The following is a 23,209-nucleotide window of genomic DNA, read 5'->3' as shown; positions in this document are numbered from 1 at the left end:
TCGATGTTGCCAGAAGTTTGAAGTTTGATACCCAAGTCGAGAGTTATGCAATTGGGGAACCCAATTTGGTAGCTTGAGAATGAAAATTTTGTCGCCCAAGATGGAGTTTTGTGGTATGTACGTACGAACTAAACTCGAATCTTGATGCAGATAGTCTAGTTTCGCCATGTATCAAAGGTGTTTGAGCTTAGTTTTAACATCTAATGTCGTATGAACCTTCGTTTTTTCTATTAAAAATCATTACTACGCCTAAGTTGACATTAAATTTTGCTCGATCATTGATCCCAAAAAGCTAGGAAACTCACACATATGGGTGTCAAAATTATATCATTTCTAATTGTAAAATGGAGCTTGGTGTGCTAAAACTAATTATAGCATTTAATATTTTATTTTATTATCACTTAGATAATAGTAATGATATAGCTTTTTTCTTTTAAAAATAATAATAATAATTTAATTCGCAACATATAAAGCGCAGTTGATGCCATGTCCAGCAGCATCCTAATAAATAAGTTTATTTATATGTGTCCAATGTTTTGGCATGGGAGGATGCAAAAAGAGGTATACAATAAATTTCCTACTACACGATCTTTCATTTCACAATCCACTATCAAATTAATTTTATTCTTGCCCAAGGGAAATACTCTTTAATTTCTAGTCCTTCTTCTTCTTTTTTCTTGATTCGATTCCTTCCATTTATAATGTTTTACCAAGTTCGTCTGTGTTTGGATAAAAGAATTTGATCTGACAAAAAAATTGATTAAAATTTTATCGATACATTTAAAAATAGGTGCATTATAATTTGTAATTCAAGAACTTAAATTATGGAGGATAAACATCCAAGTTTCCAATAAATTTCTTAATCTTGTGAAAAAAAAAGAACAAACAAACATATATATTATATAATTAAGACGGAGGAGGTAGTACCTAAAACGCCAAAGTCCAAGGAACAACAGATGGAGCGGACATGAATTTATATCAGGGACCCCTAATGAATAATAGAAATTAATGTTACGAGAAAATGAATTGGCCAATAATGAAAAAACACGTGCTTAATTAAAAAGTTTTTAACATATTTTTATAGATATTACATAATTAAGGATCTTAAAGCTCTCTCAAAAGTCAAATCCCAGACTCGTGTGTCGTGGGAACACTTATAGATCTTTAATTTTTATAAATTGGTCCGAATTATTTTTTGTGTTACGATAGGTTAAAAAAAAAATAGTTTGGGTTCGAGTTATGTTATCCTATTTCTCTCACTAATAATGCATGTATTTTGTACATAATAGACTCTGTATATATCGAATGATAATGTATGCGGATTACATAGTTAGTTTAAAAAATGAGATGCTTAGAATTTGAATTTTGAGGTCATGGTGTGTTATTTCCTATGTATAATATTTGATGTTGGAAAAGTTTTTACTGTGGTAAATTTACTAACATATAACTATCACAATAATATATTAATTTAACCAGTAAAAAAAAATATTTCAACTTTTATCCATGTTAAAATGATTATATAACCCCTAATTCAAAAAAATCGCTATTGAACACTATAAATATTGAAAGTAATTCTACAATTATTCAACTTAAGTAATTATTCTAATAAATTATAAAAAAAATATAATCAAAAAATCATTTTAGAGTTCTTAATTTTAATATAAAATCTAGATTTTCAAGGATCACCAATAGAAGATAAGTTGTACGAAATGTAAATGAAAATACACATTGATGTGTTCATTCCCTGTGTTTTAATTAGCCTCATTTAAATAATAATAATCATCAAACACACAGTTATTACTAGCTAAAATACTGAAAAATTTTCCTCTTTTTTTTTAAAAAAATTCAATTACTAATTTACATGAGAATAATTAAATTAATTAATGCATGTTATTTTTTTAATTAAAGGAAATTACTAGATAAAGGACGAATTCAGCCCCATTACTGAAAAATATTAAACATGTCCACACCAATGAAATCGTCACAAAATCTGATCATGATCTCGTAGAGAAGAGAAGAGACAAAATGACAATTAACGTTGCTTTTGGTACGAAAAAGACATCAATTACTATACTAATCCGTATTGAAATAAAAGGGAAAAAAAAAACTTAAATATGACACAAATTCAAAGTATGTACGTAGTAGCAGACATGAAATCTGTTGCTAAATTAATATATATATCTACAATCTACAAAATATCAAATATATATATATATATACACACACTCAAGCTGATCAGCAGCATCTTGATGCAGAAAAAAAAAATATTTTCAAATGTATATATGCATAGTGATTTATGTAATCTTTATATACGCTTTTCTTACTCCGTGGCTAGCTAAAGAGACGTGATTACAAGTTAAACAATTGTATATATATATAATTCGAAGATTTACAAATTTGATGGGAGCGCGTGTTTGTCGATCCATTCTGTGTATCGTTTTCGCCTTTTGAAACATTCTGTAGATTAATGGGTACTGTAGCACTTGGAGAGTATATTTTAGATGTGTATCTATATTATATATAAACTTTTCTTATAACTTTAAAAGAAGAAATGCAGATTAGGGTTCAAGAGAAAACATGGCTTAGGGTTTATTTTCATGATGAAAAGAAATGGAGTAAAAGAACATTTTAATTTACTTCATCTGGGGATATCCACTAGATGCATCCATATATATATATATATATATATATATATATATATATATATATATATATATATACTTATAGATATGTATAATATTTTCTGTATTAAAAGAGAAATGAAGCATAAATTATGGGAGAGTATGAATAAATAATCAACAAGGTTGGAAAATTAATTAAGCATCTTAATTTATGTATTTTAAATAAACTTACCAAAACAACTCATGCATGATAGTTATCCAATTTCAGGACGATTGAATTTGATGAAAATTTGAGCTCGTCCCTTCGTTAACTTTCCTCTTCTTTTTCTTCTTCTTGTAGGGTATCCCTCTTGCCTTTGCTTGAGAATCCTTCAGTTCCCTCAGATAAACACGTATAGCCCCATTCGCAAAAGGGTTTTTCTCGGACGCGCCGCCGTTCTCCTCATAGGCTGCGCGTAGCCTACCAATGAGAGCGTCGAGGCTGCCCCAGGCCTGCTTGAGGGGACAAGTGCAGGGTCCCGCAGGCTCGGGCTGCCCGAAAAAAATGCACCCTTGTGTGTGAACCTTAGTTTTCCCGAACTGGTCGAGGTATCGAAGGAAATCAAGGACATGGTTGTAGTTGCAATGGGACAGGGCCATGGGGGGGCGAAGGTTTCTCAGGTACTGCCCGAAGGTGTTCCAATCGCGACGTTTCTGAGACTCGTATCGGCTCAGCTGAGGCGGCCGCTGAGCATGATGATCGGTTGCCGGAGACGACCTCTGATCTCCAACTAGAGCAATATTTGGTGGCATCATATTGATATTTGATTTGGGTCTCTCAAGGATTTCTCACAAAGAAGTAGAAAATGAGCAAGAATTTCATGATCAAGTGGTAATCAAATCATGGCCAAATCGAGGAGACATGATATGGTCCAATAAAAGTGCTTTAATTCCTCTCTTTTTATTCATTTTCAACACTCCTTTAATGGGTACTAAGTGTTTTCAAGTTTAGTACTACTGCTCTTTTATTTAATCATTTATTCATTTTTGTGTGTTTGGGATAAGCATAGCATCATTGAAAAGTAATCATCATCAAGTATATTAAGGAAAAAGAATTGACACCATTTGAATTATAGTTTGGCCCCTCTAAAACTTCAATTTTAGAGCTCTAATAAATGCAACCTGTAGCTAAGGTTATCTGGTGACTTATAGAGTAGTCCAACATATAACGTTGAATTTTAGCTCTGATCGATGTTAAGATTGAGATATTGACATAACTCAATCTCAAAAGCTAATTAAGAGAGAAGATTGTTTAAGTCTATATTCACAACTCTTAAGATCTTAATCCTTCGATATGGGACATCTAACAATTTTATTGAATTTCAAATTTACATGACAAGAAAACCTTTAGTAATTGAACGGCAAGTAATCATTCATTATCCTATCAGAATATATATAATTTAATATACCCCCTATATTTTTTTTTTTTACTTTTGCAACTAATTACCACACTAATGTTATAAACGAATTTACATTTCTTAGAAGACAAACTAATATATGTCTATATCTCCCTCGACAATATTTTTTTTCCTATCTACCAAATATTATATTTGTTATATATAACCTTTTCCTTACATATATATATATATATATATATATATATATATATATGTCTTATTTTAAAAATTCAAAATTTTTATGCACTTTTCCTTACAAAATTATATGATTGAATTTAGCCAATTAACGTATTACTAGCTCATGTGATATTGTTACTTGCAATTATTCTTAAAATTCAATAAAATATCTTTGCTGTTCGAAAAACACAAAATTCATGCAATACATATCTAAAACTTGCAGTTAGAACAACAACTACGGGTAAATCGAGAAAATAACAAAAACAGATCTCTAAAATTTTCTATTTGGTGTTTTTTCTTATAGGTATTCAATTTTGAATTATTGTAAATTAGGTTATATTTCTATTTTTTTTCCTTTTTCTCGGAATAATGACTTGACGTTTGAAATTGCTGACATTGAACTGTAAAAATAATAAAATATTGATATGACATCGAAAAATACTAATGTATATGATGCTATGTCAATATTCATTAAAAATGATAAAAAGTCAGAACACAAACTAACTTACATAACACAACTCAAATTTGAATATCGGAACCAAAATATAAAATAGATAAACTTAGATGATTATCTTGGTTATTTACCTTGGATAAATCATTAATTTTTAAAATTCGACGAGGATATTAAAGTCTTTTTACTTAGACATAAATTATTAAAAGAAATATAATTGATTTGAAAGGTTCACTCACATACCCAAAAAAAATAGAATATTTGAGAGAGATACTTTGAAGGTATATCAATTATTAAATTTGATTATATTAAAAGGTCAAAACAAGTTGACTATTTAAGCTACTCATTCATGCTAGTCGTAATGGCTTCATTTTGGCATAGAATCCTTTTTTCAAAAAAAAAAAAAATATGAATCCGTGAATATTACTTTTCGATATTTGTACTCCGTAAATTATCAAACAATAGTTTATAAATCATATTAGTTAGATAAACCTCGAAAAAACCTTGTATAATAAGTTCGTACGAAAAGATATTGATTAAAAAATTGAACTTAATGTAAATATTCACTTCTACCGAACAGAATAAATCTTTTTTTATATTTGTTATCGCATTTTCCAATTGCACCAATTTGTTCTTTTTCCCTTCTTGGCATTTAATCGGAAATATTATGTGGTGGACCCCAAAGAGAACTGAGACAGTTGCTTCCAACTATTTAATAATTATTAATATTATTGCATTTCTGGAAATTTAAATCTATCATTTAATATTACACCCGCACGTCGTAATTGATTAATAAATATATATTTATGATTTCAGTCTACCACTATTAATTAATTATAATGTGCCCAAATGAATAAACATATGCCAAATTTACGCTACTCCTGTTTTCCTTTTTAATGAATTTATTTTTTATTTTAATTCTCCATAAATTTAAAACAATTCTCCAATCATATTTTACGCAGATTCATAAATTATTCGACGATCTTTATATACTAGTGTTCTTATACATGAGTATGTACTCAATTATTTTAATTAAAATATATAGAGAAAGTAATTTTGAGTTTGTATGCTGACATATTGGATTTAAATTTAGGTAAAAACTTATGTGAGACGGTCTTACGAGTCTTATTTTTTAAGACATATCTCTTATTTAGGTCATCCATGAAAAGTATTACTTTTTATGCTAAGAGTATTATTTTTTATTGCGAATATTGGTAAGATTGACCTGTATCACTGATAAAGATTCTTGTCTCAGAAGAGATCTACTCTTAAATTTAAGTTTGGTTGAGTTCGAATCAATCCTAGGTATTATATATAATAGACGCGAGATAATAAATTATTTTATATAAATAATTTACACCCAAAAAAAATTGTTCAAAATGGTTAGGAATTTAGGATACGAAAAAGGTGAGAATATTTGGTCTAAGGTTGGACCACTCCAACAAGGAAAAGTCGGGAATTTCATTTATGATTTAGGTTGACTCTTTTAAAGATTTACCAGAAAATAAATAAAAAGTGAAAGATCACCTAAAATCTGTAGCTAATTAAAACTTAATTTTAATCCCCCAATCATTTGTAGCCACATTTTTAAAAAAATACAGTTAAATTCTATTAAATTCTAAGTTGTATATTGCTGATTGCAGTGAGTCTTACATATAAGTCCAACTCAACATATATATGTAATATATTAACTACTATTTGTATGAATATTAAAACCCAATACACAAACACTTATGATAAACAGATCTATTTTTCGTTATTACATGTAATTCCTACAAAAGATCGGACTAATGATGTATACAATAGTTAAATTTTCGATGTCGATGTTATATAGTTGGTTCTCATCCTTCGGGACTATGAGTGTAATAGGAGCATCTGTTGACAAAATGATCATCTTAAGATGATCATTTCACATGGCTATTGAGAATGAATTAAATCACACGGCGTATTATTAAATTAAGTCCAACTCAACCTATATATGTAATATATCAACTACTATTTGTATGAATATTAAAACCCAAAACACACACACACACGTGTATATATAAACTTTTCATCAAAGAAAGATGTCTCAATAATTGTTTTGTGAAAAAGTTGTTTTAAAAAATCTTTAAATACAACATATGTCACATTAGATGTCAAAGAATTATATATGTTATGGTCATTACATCCTATTATTTATTACGTATAGAGATATCGAAATAATAATTGTCGCTGCTATGATTAAGGCAGCTAATAATGCTTAATTATAATAATAGTATCCGATTATAGTGCTGTCAGTGATGTTTTTGTTGTCATTAGTCGGCTTAATTTCTTTTAATGTTGTTTACTTTTGTGGCTTTTACGTGAATGCGTCTAATCCCAATTAAGAGCATATCCTGTAATAGGAAATTAAAGAATAGTTTACATTAAATTGACATTTTATACTTCTCTTCGAGTTATTTATTGATATATAATTATCTTCTACTCCATATATGATATGTGTATTCATATCATATATTTATTTTTTGTAACGTAACGTCGTTATTTACTAACGCAATAGTATATAAATTATGTTAGTCAGATAAATCGCATGAAACAAATTTTTTATCATAACTTCATCCAAAAATGTTGGTAGAAAAAATCGAAGTCAGACATTTAATTACTTTATGTACGTGTGTGTATAACAGATGTTTAATTCTTTCAAATTTATTAAATATATTTTTTAATTTTTCATTCTAGATAAAAAAAAAAAATTCATCCCCGTCGATTATCGATATGATACATTTTGTAAAAACGTAATTATGTTTGGAGCCGTCGAAATAGGTATGGTCCGTCTAGCCAGCCCATCATGCCATGAAAATTTTACGGGTTGGATTAATATTTTAGTGGCTCATTCCGGAATCAGGGGCATGCATGTCTAAGCAGGCCAACTCAAACGGGTCACGAGTTTTGACGGGTCAAAGCAGCTTACCGTCGATTTTTTTAAAAAAAATAACATTTTTATTTTTTATTTTTTATTTTCGTGCAAAGACTTTTATTTTTAAAATATATTTTTTAGAAATATAAGCAATCTTGCCTAACTTTATGTAATCAGTCAAATTTTCATCACAGAGAACTTTGAATTCAAATATTTGAAATTTGTCGTATCTCGAATAATAGCACATGCGCAAGAAACAATCATGAAATTAATTAATGTTACCGAATACAAAATGACTGGTCGATTATCGAATTTAAAATGATTATGATACATAAGTAGAAAATATTTTTTTAAATGCTAATGAAGTTTTTCTTGCCTTAAAAGTCTCCTCGAAATTAATTTTAGAGTGAGTCTAATGTGAGACCGTCTCACGGATACTAATTTGTGAGACGGGTCAACCTTACCCACATTCACAATAAAAAGTAATACTTTAAGCATAAAAAATTATACTTTTTTATGGATTACCCAAATAAGAGATCCGTCTCACAAATTCGACCCGTGAGACTGTCTCACACAAGTTTTTGTCTTAATTTTAATGTCAAAACGAACGAATTTAGAGAAAGATTTGTTAAAAAGCCTTAATCAGCATATAATGAATGCTTCACTGCCCCCACCTCTTTCAATTATTGTTCTCATTTCTCTCCACTTAACTTTTCCTATGGTAGTCCTTTTTTTTTTTTTTTCCCTGAAATGAACATTTTCGTATGAATTTATTAATGTTTATAAAATTCAAACATTACTCCAATTCGTTGGCTTCTACGAAAATTTTTCTTTTATGAAAAAATAAATTAAATTTTGCCAGCCAAAAATATTATCTATGATAGGTAGTACAAAAGAATTATTATCTATATAGATGATGATAATAATAATAATACAGTTCAACATGAAAAATACTTTTAAAAAGAATTAATATATAGATGATAATCGAGTCTTAAACTTAAAATCTTATCTTAAACTTGAGATTTTGATATACATAAGTTCATGTCAATCAAGCTCGACATCCAGTCATGTCAATTTGTCACGAACAATTTTATATAAACCCGATGCTATTTTCCATGTGATTTGAATACATAGCACTGATATTGGGACCCGATTTTTATATTTTTTTTTGTAAAAAAATATAAATTCATTTAAAATTATTTTTAAATATATTTCATTTACTTCGGTGGGGAAAAATATATATATTTGAAAGGTGAAGGTTGAATCTTGATTACCGCAGAGATCTATTTACCCATCAACTAATGGGCCAGGGATTGGTTGAAGTTTTAACGAATGGCTTGAATTATGTCAGCCCATTTGCTAAATTATATCGGATTTTATAGAGTAGTTTGAAATGTCAAATATATTGGTAAAATATATACTTTAATTAAATTAATTTATAAAATTAATAGATTTTGAAACAGTCACCAATATGCAGTAAATTAGAGTATACAAAAATATTAATATATAGTTCATACACACCGATTCAATTTGGTGTGTCCATTTTTTCGAATGAAATATTGTAAATCACGTCTCTTTAAGATGATCACATCCGTTGAATATGCAACCCTGAGTCTATCTTGATCCAATGGTCTAGATTTCATCTATTTGATCTCAATCAATCAAACTCATCCAATCATGATAAAATGGTCTTGATTACACGGTTCGGTCGACCCTACCTCTGCGGGCAGTGTCCGCATGGGTTGATCCAACGACTCTGATTTTTCTGAGACAATTTTTTTTTTTTTTACATGGAGGTGAGCCCAGATCACTCTTGAATAATTATTTCATGGAAACCGTGCGATCCAACACTTCTCAATCTTTGTGACATCACTTGTCTTAGTGGCATCCTGTTGCTAGCTACATCAACCAGTCATCTCTAGGGGTGTGCTGTGCTGACTTATCACACAAACTAATATGGAAAGTCATAAACTTAAAATGTGGGACAATCACTTCTCATTTCGCGATAAAATCTTATTATGCTTTGTTGTCAACATTAAACAATCAATTTCTCATTAGTCACAAATCAATAGGTATGTAATGACTTAGAAAGTTCGATCAAAAGATTATTTAATCATAAGATATAGTTTGTGTCTTTGTCGTAATAGAGTATCATCAGATTTAATAGTTGTTTAATAAACATGATATCTTGAATTATTCAATATTCAATTATTTGTGAAAACCAAGTCAATGATATCCACATAATAACCATTCTCACGTTTATAATTCTTACAGTTGGATCAATTTTGTCCATGTACATGATCTTGGATTAATAAGTGTTTCATTGAATCGACCCATCTTCAAATTTTATATATGCGACCTCATATAACGAGTATCGTGTCATAATTGATTTTTCAAGTATAAAAATCATTAAAAGTTTAAAATTGAGATCATTACATATGGTAGACATCACATTTTGATCATAGGAATGAGAAGACAACTTTGTTGTAAATTTCATCTCAAGTGTTCTTGCAACACCTCTCATAACTTAGCTGTCACATTGAATCAATATCTTAGGATCTCCAGTCAGTAAGTTTAATTGGGTTACCGCCATGATCTTTTTGGTTGTTGATTTACAATATATTGATCTCTAGTCAAACTTTTGTGAGTAGATCCATAAAATTATCTTTTAATTTCACATAATCGACTAAGATAATTTTACCAGAGATCAACTACTTAATAATATTATGTTTTTTCATGACTTACCATTGTAAATACAACATTGTGTTTCCAATAGTCAATTGGCCATTATAAAGTATCATCACGTAAAACACTAATTTTAATTTATACGAGATATATATCTTCAAGATATTTATTAACTATTCAGCTTTTCAACAACTTTATTCGAGGCTATGAACTCGGATTCTATAGTAGATCGAGTTGTACACAATTGTTCCACCATTAATGATAACTAGATATCTATTTGTGGATTTGGAGTCTCTGTGAAAAATATGTTTTTTCATCACAATGGCCTTCTGATAATAATTGATATCTCATATATATGTCCTAAGTTTGTTGAGCACATAAGAAATATTTGTACATGCATAGTTTATAAAGTAAGTCAATCTTTCATTTACAATTGAATATTCTCATTGTGATATGGGTTCGCCATTACATGTAGATTTACATCCACTGGCAATTCGATAGGAATTAGATCCCAAACATTGAATCTTCTTAGCATTGTCTCATTTGTTGTTTAGTATCTTCGTTTGTTTGCGACAATTTTTGTATCTTATGTATAAAATTAGTTGTTATTTTCTGTTGTAACAAAATTTAGTTTCGTCTCTATTTTTTTAAGACGAGTTTCAGTTACAACTTCATCATTGTTTCATTTCGACAAACGTTTTTGTCTTGATAATGTTGTCATGGTTGGCACGACGTACTTCATATCTCCTTTCATTTCAAGGCGTAAATTCTACGATTATCGGTATGTATAATAAGAGATAATTAATCGTTTTTGACACAAAATTTCAACACTTCAAGATATTTGTAGAAATGTTTATGGTATTTCTATATTTGGAAAGAGTTATATCATTCTTGTTTATGGTTCTTGTGAGAATATAGGTTGTCAATTAGATTGCTTCCCCAACAATTTAGGTAATCATAAATTTTCAAATTCTAAACGTCATAATTTAGAAATCAAAATTAAGGATTTTATATCTTTTTAAGGTTGGGTTTTTAAGTGCAATTAGTTACAAATTTAAAGCCTTACATATTCTAAGTGTTATAAACTTAGATCCAAATTCAATATTTCAATATCTTGTTAACTTTGGATTTAAGTATATTGCTTAAAGAACTCCAAGCTTTATCGAATTCTAAGCATTATAAACTTATAATTTCAAATTCAAGATTTTATTTCTTGTTAAATTTGGATTTAAGTGTTATTTTTTAAATAATTCATAGATTATACAATATTCTCAAGAGTGAGTCTCATGTGAAACCGTCTCACGGATCATAATTCGTGAGACGGGTCAACCTTACCCATATTCACAATAAAAAGTAATACTCTTAGCATAAAAAGTAATACTTTTTCATGGGTGACCCAAATAAAAGATCCGTCTCACAAATACGACCCGTGAGACCGTCTCACACAAGTTTTTGCCAATTCGAAAATTTGACTACATTGTGTTTTCCAAGTCTATAACTCCATTTGTTATTGTATTGATATTCAAACTTTCAAGTTTTTCAAATTTAATTGTTATGACTTAGAAATCTAAATTCACGATTTTATATTTTTTTTGCAAATTTATATTTTAAGCATGAATGCTTACAAAATAAGCATTTTGGAATCCTAGCTACCATAGGATCTAACAGTTATCAGCCGCTGCAACTTCACTCGTCTTAGTGGCACCTAGTTGCTAGGCACATAATCCAATGTGCCTTTTTGCGTCCGTGCGTAATGCGTGGGCACGAGCTCGGTCAGTGTGTTGCACCTCTCTCATCGTCGATTGACTTGGCTTGGTATGATTTGACTTGAACTAACAATAACTCGGATTTAGATCATTGTACTTTTTATACGTGATGATCACATGATCATTTCGTTTAATCGACAACTTGACAACTTTTTAAATTTATCTCATATAGTGTGATGTCCACTTCGTGTAAAAAGTATACAATATTAAGTATTGTATTTTCAAAACAGTAGAAGATCCAAATCCCAATAACTCTACACATAAAATGATATACAAGGAAGACGTTTTTGAGCAAATTAATATTCCAAAAATATTATTCGAAATATAGATTAATTCAATTTTCAAGCCAATTTTAAATTTAAATTGATGAATCACATTCGACTAGTTTTTCGAATCTTAATGGGCTTGTTAATATCATCCGAATTCCAAACTACTATAATTTCCATCGATCGCGGCGTTAATCTCTTTTACAGTTTCTCATTTAACTTGTACTCCAAGTTTTTCAACTACGCCAGATTCTTGGACACTCTCGTATTTGGATTTTAAATCCGGGACCATAAAAAAAATCGACAGAAAAAAGGCCATCTTTGCATGTTGCATGTAAATTTAAAATTTTGACACGACTACGCTGTTTTATTCAACTTTATAATCGTTTAAAATTCATTTAATCATGCGTAGTCCCTACTTTCCTGGGTCGTGATCAGATTTTTGTGGGATTTTCTTTATTGATGAATGATTTTTGCACTCACTTCTTTGCAGGGTCCAGACTATAGACGCGCGCGCGCGCACACATATATATATTTGCACTGAGAATTCAGGTTTGGAGGTAGAAATTTGACGGGATAATGGCTGGAAGAAATCTGGAGAAGATGGCATCAATAGATGCCCAGCTGAGGCTTTTGGTTCCTGGAAAAGTGTCCGAGGATGATAAGCTCGTTGAGTATGATGCATTGCTTTTGGATCGGTTTCTTGACATTCTTCAGGATTTGCATGGAGTGGATCTTAGAGAAACGGTGCGAAATGAATTTAATTTAACGCTATTTTTGCTTATTACGATAGTAAAAGTTGATCTTTGGTTTTAGAACCAAATCATTGATTTTCTAGTGATGATGGATTCTCATTGTTGTGCTAACCCCGAGATTCAAGTAAAATAATTTTACAGACAATGATTGCATGCGATCATTAAGAGTTTTTTAAATTTCTTGCGTGCCTGAATTTTGGTGTGTACCTAAGTTGAGATTAATGAGCAAGAATTAAGTTCAATCTTTTTGAAGAGCTTTTTAGTAAAGAATGAGCATTTGCTTTGGTTCTGATCAATAAGATAGAATTTCAAGAAAAGTTGAATTTTGAATTTTTGGGTTTTGCTTTTAGTTCTAAGAATGAATATTTATGGTGGACCGGACTATGTCAAAAGTTTAGTTCATGTGTATGCTATGATTCTTGGAAAAATGCATGAACGGGGTACTGGTGTCTTTAATTTCTGTCATTTGTTGTAGGTTCAAGCATGTTATGAACTTTCTGCTGAGTATGAAGCCAAGCGTGATCCTAAAAAGTTGGAAGAGCTTGGGAATGTGTTGACAAGTTTGGATCCCGGGGACTCGATTGTTACTTCGAAGGCTTTCTCTCACATGCTTAACTTGGCCAACTTGGCTGAGGAGGTACAGATTGCTTATCGTCGACGGAACAAACTAAAGAAGGGAGATTATACAGATGAGAGCTCCGCAACTACCGAATCGGACATCGAAGAGACTTTCAAGAGACTTGTGGTTGATTTACAAAAATCCCCACAACAAGTTTTTGATGCATTAAAGAATCAGACTGTAGATCTGGTCTTCACTGCTCATCCTACTCAGTCTATCCGAAGATCATTGCTTCAGAAGCATGGAAGGTCGGTTCTCTAACTATAATTAGTTTTTTTGGATCAGGCATTTTCATCGAGAAGGAGACTATTAGTTTAGTGTTTTATCATATACATTGCCTAGGAAAGTGCCTTTTACTTGACAAGTTCTTCAATGCTCCCCCACTAATGGATTGCCGCTTTTCAGGATTCGAAATTGCTTAGCCCAGTTGTATGACGAAGACATTACACCTGATGATAAACAGGAGCTTGACGAAGCATTACAGAGGGAGGTGAATGTTAATGCTCATCATCATATTGCTGACAATGATTATGTGTTTGCGGGCTTGAATACTGATGCATTTACATGAGATAAGATGGAACTACTCTTTTATTTCACATCTTTGGATTCGAATATGGATGATTCTACGCTAGCTTTTCGAGGTGATTGATATTCATGAAGCAGACAAATTAGTACATGAGAGATTTGGTGGAAATTTCCTATTACTCATTTGTCCACATTGGAAGATTTATCATAATGCCATCAGTAGAAACAACAATTCAAAAAAACTTCTTAGAAAATACAAGGGAATCGCTTGGTATAATATAGTAGTTCGTTATCCTATCAAGTTTGAGAGTCGTTTTTCATTTTCCCATTTGTAGTTCTCTCTTTTCTTTTGAACTAAATGTAACATTAATATCATTTTAGTTTTTCTGTTGCTCTCTTTAAAAAATATATATATCTTGCATGTGTTCAGATTCAAGCTGCTTTCAGAACTGATGAAATCCGAAGGACTCCCCCTGCTCCCCAAGATGAAATGAGGGCAGGGATGAGTTACTTCCATGAAACAATCTGGAAAGGTGTACCAAAGTTTCTGCGTCGTGTTGATACCGCACTTAAGAATATAGGAATTAAAGAGCGTGTTCCATACAATGCCCCTCTAATTCAATTTTCTTCTTGGATGGGTGGAGACCGTGATGGTATTTCACGTTTTTTTCATTTTCCTTTTTTTCAACGCAAGTGCTTACAACAGATTGCCATTTTTCTTGAGTTCTTGAGAAACATTTGTACATGTCCTCTTTAAATTAACGCCTCTATCTTTGTTTAATTAAATGGCAGGCAACCCGAGGGTAACTCCTGAGGTCACTAGGCATGTCTGCTTGTTGGCCAGAATGATGGCAGCAAACTTGTACTTTTCTCAAATTGAGGATCTGATGTTTGAAGTAATCACATAACAATTATCTGTATATATTTTGGATTCCTTCTTATCTGAGTGTTAAGCCTTGTCACATGTTTGTGAATTGTGATTTTTTCCTAACTCCGTTATGTTTTCAAGTTGTCCATGTGGCGTTGCAATGATGAGCTTCGTGTTCGAGCAGATGAACTCCACAGATATTCGAGGAGACATGCGAAATATTTTATAGGTAACCTACGACAATGACGTAGTTTCAAATATGTAGTCTCTTTATCTTCTGATTACTTTCCATGAATATATTTCAACAGAGACTAAGAGCATTATAATTTCTATAAACGAAATATGAACAACTTGCATTCTATTACATAATCTAGGTGTTTACATATGCAACCATCAACCAATATTTCCAAATGTGAAGAGTATCAATTTTCCTTGTCATGCAGAGTTTTGGAAGATAATCTCACTGAACGAACCTTATCGCGTCATTCTCGGTGATGTGAGGGATAGGCTCTATCAGACACGTGAACGCTCCCGGAATTTATTAGCTCAGGGAACATCTGACATCCCAGAGGATTCTACATACACCAATGTTGCGCAGGTTTTCTTTCGTTTTATAGTTCGTCATTTGAAGTTCAGGTCCCACTCTAAATTCTATGATAAAATTATAATTTTCCTCCTGTCACAAAGTAAAGAATACTTTCCGTGATTGAACTGAATAAAGTTTAAATTTTATACAGTTCTTAGAGCCTCTCGAGCTCTGTTACAGATCGCTTTGTGCTTGCGGAGACCGTCCTATAGCTGATGGGAGACTGCTAGATTTTCTAAGGCAGGTTTCAACCTTTGGTCTCTGCCTTGTGAGGCTCGACATAAGGCAAGAGTCGGACAGACACACCGATGTTTTAGATGCCATTACCAAGCACTTGGATATAGGTTCATATAAAGAGTGGTCGGAAGAACGTCGACAAGAATGGCTTCTGTCTGAACTCAGCGGCAAGCGGCCCCTATTTGGAGCAGATCTTCAAAAAACCGAAGAGATGTCCGATGTTTTGGACACGTTCCATATCTTGGCGGAACTCCCATCAGACTGCTTTGGTGCATATATCATTTCAATGGCTACTGCCCCATCGGATGTGTTGGCTGTCGAGCTCCTGCAACGTGAATGCCATGTGAAGCAGCCACTAAGAGTTGTTCCACTTTTCGAGAGATTAGCTGATCTAGAGGCTGCTCCTGCTGCTGTAGCACGTCTTTTCTCAGTTGATTGGTACAAAAACCGGATCAATGGTAAGCAGGAAGTCATGATTGGGTATTCAGACTCTGGCAAAGATGCTGGTCGGCTATCTGCTGCATGGCAATTGTACAAAACCCAAGAGGAGCTTATAAAAGTTGCCAAAAAACATGGTGTGAAACTGACCATGTTCCATGGTCGAGGAGGAACCGTTGGAAGAGGAGGAGGTCCCACTCACCTTGCTATATTGTCTCAACCACCAGACACGGTACATGGATCTCTTCGTGTCACGATTCAGGGAGAAGTCATTGAGCAATCATTTGGGGAGGAGCACTTGTGCTTCAGAACACTCCAACGCTTTACTGCCGCCACACTCGAACACGGAATGCATCCCCCGGTCTCACCCAAACCAGAGTGGCGGGCGCTTTTGGGAGAAATAGCTGTTGTTGCCACGGAAGAGTACCGGTCAATTGTCTTCAAAGAACCGCGTTTTGTCGAATATTTTCGCTTCGTGAGTTGCCACATTTTAATTACCTTTGTTACTTCCTAAATATTTTGTATTGTGAACAACATTTTGAATATTTATGTAAACAACAATAGGCAACTCCAGAACTAGAGTATGGAAGAATGAACATCGGCAGTCGTCCATCAAAACGGAAACCTAGTGGAGGCATTGAATCTCTAAGAGCTATTCCATGGATATTTGCATGGACGCAGACCAGATTTCATCTCCCAGTTTGGCTAGGATTTGGGGCGGCATTCAAATACGCCATACATAAGGACATCAAAAACCTGAAAATGCTGCAAGAAATGTACAACAAATGGCCTTTCTTTAGAGTCACGATCGATTTGGTCGAGATGGTTTTTGCCAAAGGTGACCCTGGTATTGCTGCATTGTACGATCAACTCCTGGTTTCAAAGGACTTGTGGTCGTTTGGCCAGCGTTTGAGGTCCAACTATGAGGAGACCAAGTCCCTTCTGCTCCAGGTAATTTTTAAAGTCTTTCTGTTGGGGTGTGGAGAAAACTTGATGATGAAGAATTATGAAAGCTGTGTAAATGCGAGTTGAATAAGCTTGGACTGCTTTTGGATGGAATGATTTTTGAATTTGGAAAAATAACCTCATAGATTAATGGTTTTCGGGTTCGAAAAACAAATTCGAAATTTTTTAGACAAATCTAGAGATTCTAGACCATGAGCTCACACTTCACGGTTACTTAATTTTGAATCATTCAATCCAACCATATCCTTATTTATCTCTTTCACAGATTGTTGGACACAAGGATCTTTTGGAAGCCGACCCATACTTGAAGCAACGCCTCCGTTTACGTGATTCCTATATTACTACATTGAATGTCAGCCAAGCTTATACTCTGAAACGGATTCGAGACCCAAACTATCATGTAAAGTTGAGGCCTCGCATTTCCAAAGAGTACATGGAATCCAAACCGGCCAACGAACTCGTGAAACTGAATCCAACTAGTGAGTATGCTCCTGGATTGGAGGATACCCTCATTTTAACGATGAAGGGTATTGCTGCTGGACTGCAAAACACTGGCTAACCAACAACACGTCGCGTTTTGTTTTTGCTCAAAAAAACAAATTATTCGATTTATATATGTTCGAGATTTCTCCATTCATCATATAGACTTTTGACATCTTAATGCAGAAGATTCTATCTGTACTTTTCTTAACATCAATATTACGAATAATGTTTAATTTCATCTCTTTATCTATTTTCAGTTTCATGGTTATGGTTGTTTCGGTGCTGCATGAGAACAACAATTTCGAAAAATTGGCTTGTAATTCTCTCTATAAGATTGGCATACATCTCAAGAATTAAGTATCTCCTACCATCCATGTTTCTATAAAAAAATCCACACTCCTGAGAAAAAAACTATGTACCCACGAATCAATGTAAACTTAACATCGTATAAAAAACCGTACCGTTAAGGTACGACAGATTGTATACTTAATACTATTTCACTATTTGCATGGTTCGAGGAAGCTCTGTCCAGGAAAATTGTAACAGTTTCTTGAATTTGGCTGGAGGCAGTCAAGAGACGAACTCATCTTCATCAGATGGTATGGTTGAGCTTTTCGAGCATATATCTTTACGGTGAAGTTCTACCATCTTCTTCTCGGGATTACAGAGTCCTATAAATCACAACACATTGAAATCAATATCATAAAAACCAGTGATATTACTAGATGACTAATTTATGAAAAATGGGTAACATTGTTGATAAAGGTAAACTGAAATTTTAGAGTTTTGAAAATAAAAAATTGATGATCTATGTGGATGCTGAGACGCGGGTGTAGAATATGACTCTTATAAGCCTACTTGGGTAGAAAACTGAATTTTAATGGCATAAATAAACGAATCTTTTTATACCATGTCTCACAGATATTTAGTTGGATTACCTGAAAAAAGAAAGATTCCTGCTCAAAATACCAGAAAGACATACCCGAACACTTGGGAATATCCCACACAGCAATAGAAGAGGGTGTACACTCCGCTTGGCATAGCTTCTTATTATCCTCGTGATAGACATTCATGGCAAGCATCCATGAACCGATGGTAACATCCTCGTTGCTAAACATCCGGAAACTAACAGCATACAGAACTAAATAAATTAGCAGAAGTTCACAGTAATAAAGTAACAGGGACACAACTAAAATAGAACTTATCATTGACAAACATTTGGTGTAACCAGACAGATTTTCTAAGAAACATTCTTTATGAAGCTGCAAAGGTTATTTAGCATGCCTTAATGGAGAAGAGATTCATCCGATATAACAGCATATTTAAGATATGAGTTCACAAGCACCAAAATTAAACATTTTAATTTCATCTGTAGATTTGCGTATATAAAGAGAACTAATACGCAACAGTCGCGTCCTGAAGGAATTTAAAGAACTGTATCAACGGTGGTTGGAAAATACATCACCAAAAGTAATTGTTTCATGCTAATTGTTCTTTTCAAACACGAACTAGAATCCTAAAAAAGAAAAAAACAAATTTGGTTGAGCTACAACAAAAATACGCCAGAAGAACAATGAAATTGATGTATCACAGCCAACTTAAATAGATATCTGAAGAAGGTGGGAATTCATAAAAAGGAAATGGAAAGAACTAGCCTGTTATTTCTCAAGGCAACCAAGCTTGACACCACATCTGCAGAAAGGGCGTAAATTGGGCCATAAGCATGAAGAAAATACTCAGTACCTAGCAAACGTGACAGAGGTTCATACCTGTTCAAAACAAAGAGATCAATTCACCTCACAATAATGAGAAAGTTACAATCATTTCGATGGCAATACATAAATGAGGTAGTTAGTTTTTTGGAAGTTCAATTTAACTGGTTGAGTGGTGAGTGACAGCAAATTGCATATAGTTGTATATGTAATAATAATGTTATGGAACAAACCATTTTAATTTTGGATCGGTAAACACTGGACCTTTCTTCATGCATCCAAGGTAAGTTTGCGAATAGGGACGCTCTTTAGCCAAGAGCAAAGAAAGCCGATCTGCTCATGAATAAAAGTACAGCTAAAGTTTTATTAAACAATGTCAAATGGTCGTACAAACAAACAAATACATGTATTTACACAAAACTAGTTTCAACTTCTTAAATCTGTCCACCTGGTCGTAAATATATGTCATCATCAGCTTTGACATAGAACTTGGAATCATAAAGAGTATAGGCAGCTTTGAAGAAAGCTAAACTGTAAACATCGACAAAAGTTAGAGTAAACCATAGAGAAAAGCTGGACTAGTGGTCATATACAATGAGCCAGAACTAACGTTTTGTATGGGAGCTTACTGTACTCCTCTTCAGTATCTAGAAGCAGGAAATCGTCATATTCTGCTATTTCCTTATGAAGCTCTGCCATCTTTGATTTATCACCGCTTCTACCGATTATGAATCTAAATGCCAAACCAGTACTTTCTTCCAACCTGCCACAGAATATAGTGTATGAAAATTTCAATTCACCCATGCATAAAATAAAAACAATCGAGAAAAGGAAAAAAAAGTAAATGATACACGCCAATTCCAATTCAAAATTGAGGATTCCCGTGGAACAGTAGGAAAATACAGAATTGGACAAACATCTTTTCCAAATAACAATGCGCATCAACCAGAAATTTAAATCTTATGCTACACTTGTTGATGCATTTTATAATCTACACTGACTTTCAACGACATATCTTGAACTTTATTTAGATGTTCACGACCTATTTACTACAAGAACCGCGTCAATCATCCATTCAGTGTAAAATAAATGGACCGATGGCCTCCCTATCTCTCTGTTCTTATAGGCCATAGAAAAAAACAGACCGAGATTAATAGATGCGTCAAGCAATATTGTAATCCTTCCTCTGGCGAAAGCTTTGAAGAAACACAGAATCAATCAAAAACAAGCCACAATAACAAGAGAGAGCAGAAAAAGGAAAAATCTTTCCCATTTTCAATCATATATAGAATAATATAGATAACATAATCAATTAAATTACATGCAGGCGATGTACAGACAGAACATAACTAAATAAACAAATAATTGCAAAATACCGCTTGAGCGACTGATGATCAGACGGGAACCAAGTCTGACGCAAGGCCCGGCGCCGGCCCGCAGATCCAAATCCAGTTTGAATACCCACAAATCCCATCACTTTATGACGCTTTTGTCCTTCTTCCGGAACGCCACCATTATTTCTACTATCACTGGAATGCTTATCCCATTTCACGTACACTGACATAGGCTTACCAAATTCACATTCATATCCCAGACCACGCCAGATCGCGACAAACCCGAAAATAAAACCCGAAATCCCGATTAGCAAACAGAGGATCAGAGCCGTCGATCTGCGGCTGTAAGAAGACGGGCGCGCATAGAAGAATTTTTGTGACGATGGCATATCTCACAAACAAGTCTTGAGAATTGAATCAACAAACATAAACCCAAAAAACCCAAAAGTATTTAACAAGAAAAAAAGAAGAAGAAGATTAGTTTCGAAGTTTGAATTTTGGATCGATATTTTGCTTCTTCTTCCCCCTTATCTATCAAGGAACAAATGTGGGTGTGCGAACACAAGAGTAAGAACTTGGATTCACAGCAGTTGTAGAGTCGCAAATCAGTAGCCGTCGATCGAATAAACACTTCACAAAGATTTATCGGAGCGTATTTTCAGAGAGGGAGACAAGATTACCGCAAGGAATCACACGAAATCCTCAATAAATAAATATGTTTCGGTTCACCTGTAAGAATCCCCGGAAGTCGGAAACTCAAACAGCCAATGTCGAGGGAGACATCTTCGTTGATAAAACAAAACTCTACTTAAATTTGTCAATATGATAAATTTTAATTATCATTTATTTTTATTTTGTTTCAAAAAAAATTATCATTTATTTTCAATTTAATATGATCTATAATCTATTTAAATTTAATCTCTCGTGATTATATAACCAATGATTTATTTAGAATTTATAATTTAAAAAATTAAGATAAGTATATATACATAAAATGCATATCTAAATTAGCTAATCTACATCTATACAGATATTGTTGACCCAATAATTAAAATTGTTGAGCCCAAAGAAATAAGAACAAAGACCAATAGAAAATAAACACGAGAGGTTATCGGAAGGTTAACCAATTCATGGACTCTTGCCTCGCTCAGCCATGGCCAGCCATCAAACATGGTGAGACGGGCCGGTCAGCCCATCCAGAGTATGGAAATAACCTCGACCCTGCGAGTTTCAGGTTAAGAGGGTCAAATAGCCAAAAAAAAAAAAATATTGGGTTAGGTCATATAGCAAAAAAAAAAAAAAATTGTAAGTAGTACTAAGATTTGATATTTCAAACAAAAATATTATCAATTTTACACGATAACAAATAATGAATGCAACTCGCCTCAAAACGGCCACTAAAACCATAACCCAATTAACCACTTTTTCACGACGGTTTGGGCTGATGTGTCTAATCTGTTCGGGCCTAAACGAACCACTAAAATCATAATTTTTCATAATAATACGTGGTTGATTCGATGTATCTAATATGTTTTGACAGCTCTACAATCCACACACAACATCATGGGAAAATATGGAAAGAACGGTTGGGAAGAGTGGAACAAAAAGCAATGGAAAGAATCATGAAAAAAACCCAGATCAATCACAAATTTAAGCAAAGACTTCGCAAATTCACTCTCTATTTCCAATATCTTGTTCATACTTTAGCTTATCAATAGCCAATTTCCAGATTTCTAGCTCGTGAAAATAAATTATTTCAAATTTTAGTGATGTAACTAAGTGTTAATGACAAAATCTTTTTTCATTTTGCAACAAAATTGCTCGTTTTATTTGAATCAGACCAACTAAAATATAACTGGTGTCCGAATGGATATCCATTTACACTTGTTTTTGGAGTTAAGGCGTTAGGACAAAAACTTGTTTGAGACGGTTTCATGGATCGTATTTTCTCACGGGTCGTATTTTGTGAAACATATATCTCATTTGAGTAATCCATAAAAAAAAATATTACTTTTTATTGTGAATATCGGTATGGTTGACCTGTCTTACAGATAAAGATTCGTGAAACCATCTCACAAAAGACTTACTCTAGAGCTAGATGTGCACTTGGTTTCATATTGTTTGAATGTTTTTTTCCCTTTAATTTTAAATTCATTTTATAATATAATTATCTGGAAAATATGAGATCCTCTCACAAATCCAAATTTTTTCATCCAAACACAATTTTAATAATTTCCAATCCAATAATTAATAGACTTGATCGGGTTCAAATTTATCCAAAGCCAAACATATTATTATTTTTTTATTTAATTCAAATAGTCTTCATTTTGACCAATTACTTTTCATTGATGGCATATTACCCAAACCTTTTTATAAATTAATTGT

At 32.8% G+C, this 23,209-nt stretch overlaps 3 protein-coding genes across 4 annotated transcripts; 1 reads left to right on the top strand and 2 right to left on the bottom strand.

Moving 5' to 3' along the window:
* Positions 1-2,885: 2,885 nt before the first annotated feature.
* On the bottom strand, positions 2,886-3,413 carry LOC140837359 (protein LIGHT-DEPENDENT SHORT HYPOCOTYLS 10-like). The gene has a single exon (XM_073203496.1). It carries the CDS (start codon positions 3,411-3,413, stop codon positions 2,886-2,888), a length of 528 nt encoding a protein of 175 aa, XP_073059597.1.
* A 9,290-nt stretch (positions 3,414-12,703) lies between these two features.
* On the top strand, positions 12,704-18,007 carry LOC140836571 (phosphoenolpyruvate carboxylase-like). Of its 2 annotated transcripts, XM_073202193.1 has the most exons (10): positions 12,706-13,048; positions 13,532-13,923; positions 14,081-14,165; positions 14,631-14,853; positions 14,993-15,096; positions 15,210-15,297; positions 15,512-15,666; positions 15,806-16,804; positions 16,894-17,280; positions 17,561-18,007. In XM_073202193.1, exons 1-10 carry the CDS (start codon positions 12,881-12,883, stop codon positions 17,852-17,854), a joined length of 2,895 nt encoding a protein of 964 aa, XP_073058294.1. In that variant the 5' UTR covers positions 12,706-12,880; the 3' UTR covers positions 17,855-18,007. The 2 variants fall into 2 exon arrangements, 1 of the variants encoding a protein (XP_073058294.1); XR_012119133.1 differs by lacking the exons at positions 15,806-16,804; positions 16,894-17,280; positions 17,561-18,007 and having other exon boundaries at positions 12,704-13,048; positions 14,993-15,117; positions 15,512-15,528.
* A 70-nt stretch (positions 18,008-18,077) lies between these two features.
* Positions 18,078-21,625, bottom strand: LOC140836570 (probable beta-1,3-galactosyltransferase 14). The gene is made up of 7 exons (XM_073202192.1): positions 20,867-21,625; positions 20,101-20,253; positions 19,939-20,021; positions 19,724-19,823; positions 19,434-19,547; positions 18,761-18,903; positions 18,078-18,449 (listed from the first exon to the last, which is right to left on the bottom strand). Exons 1-7 carry the CDS (start codon positions 21,211-21,213, stop codon positions 18,349-18,351), a joined length of 1,041 nt encoding a protein of 346 aa, XP_073058293.1. The 5' UTR covers positions 21,214-21,625; the 3' UTR covers positions 18,078-18,348.
* Positions 21,626-23,209: the final 1,584 nt, after the last annotated feature.

Source organism: Primulina eburnea, chromosome 7, assembly GCF_022965805.1.
Source record: "Primulina eburnea isolate SZY01 chromosome 7, ASM2296580v1, whole genome shotgun sequence".
In the NCBI taxonomy this organism is placed as follows: Eukaryota; Viridiplantae; Streptophyta; class Magnoliopsida; order Lamiales; family Gesneriaceae; genus Primulina; species Primulina eburnea.
The sequence above is the reverse complement of the archived record's forward strand: the minus strand, read 5'-3'. Positions and strand labels throughout refer to the sequence as shown.

Excerpts from the sequence above, each read along its gene's own strand:
- LOC140836570 (XM_073202192.1), bottom strand. The coding sequence starts at position 21,213 with ATGCCATCGTCACAAAAATTCTTCTATGCGCGCCCGTCTTCTTACAGC. Across the intron at positions 19,548-19,723 it reads ACCGATCCAAAATTAAAATG|GTATGAACCTCTGTCACGTT; the intron begins GTTTGTTCCATA and ends TGTTTTGAACAG. Across the intron at positions 18,450-18,760 it reads GGATATTCCCAAGTGTTCGG|GACTCTGTAATCCCGAGAAG; the intron begins GTATGTCTTTCT and ends TGTGATTTATAG.
- LOC140837359 (XM_073203496.1), bottom strand. The coding sequence starts at position 3,413 with ATGCCACCAAATATTGCTCTAGTTGGAGATCAGAGGTCGTCTCCGGCA.
- LOC140836571 (XM_073202193.1), top strand. The coding sequence starts at position 12,881 with ATGGCTGGAAGAAATCTGGAGAAGATGGCATCAATAGATGCCCAGCTG. Across the intron at positions 13,924-14,080 it reads TTGCTTCAGAAGCATGGAAG|GATTCGAAATTGCTTAGCCC; the intron begins GTCGGTTCTCTA and ends GCCGCTTTTCAG. Across the intron at positions 17,281-17,560 it reads CCAAGTCCCTTCTGCTCCAG|ATTGTTGGACACAAGGATCT; the intron begins GTAATTTTTAAA and ends TCTCTTTCACAG.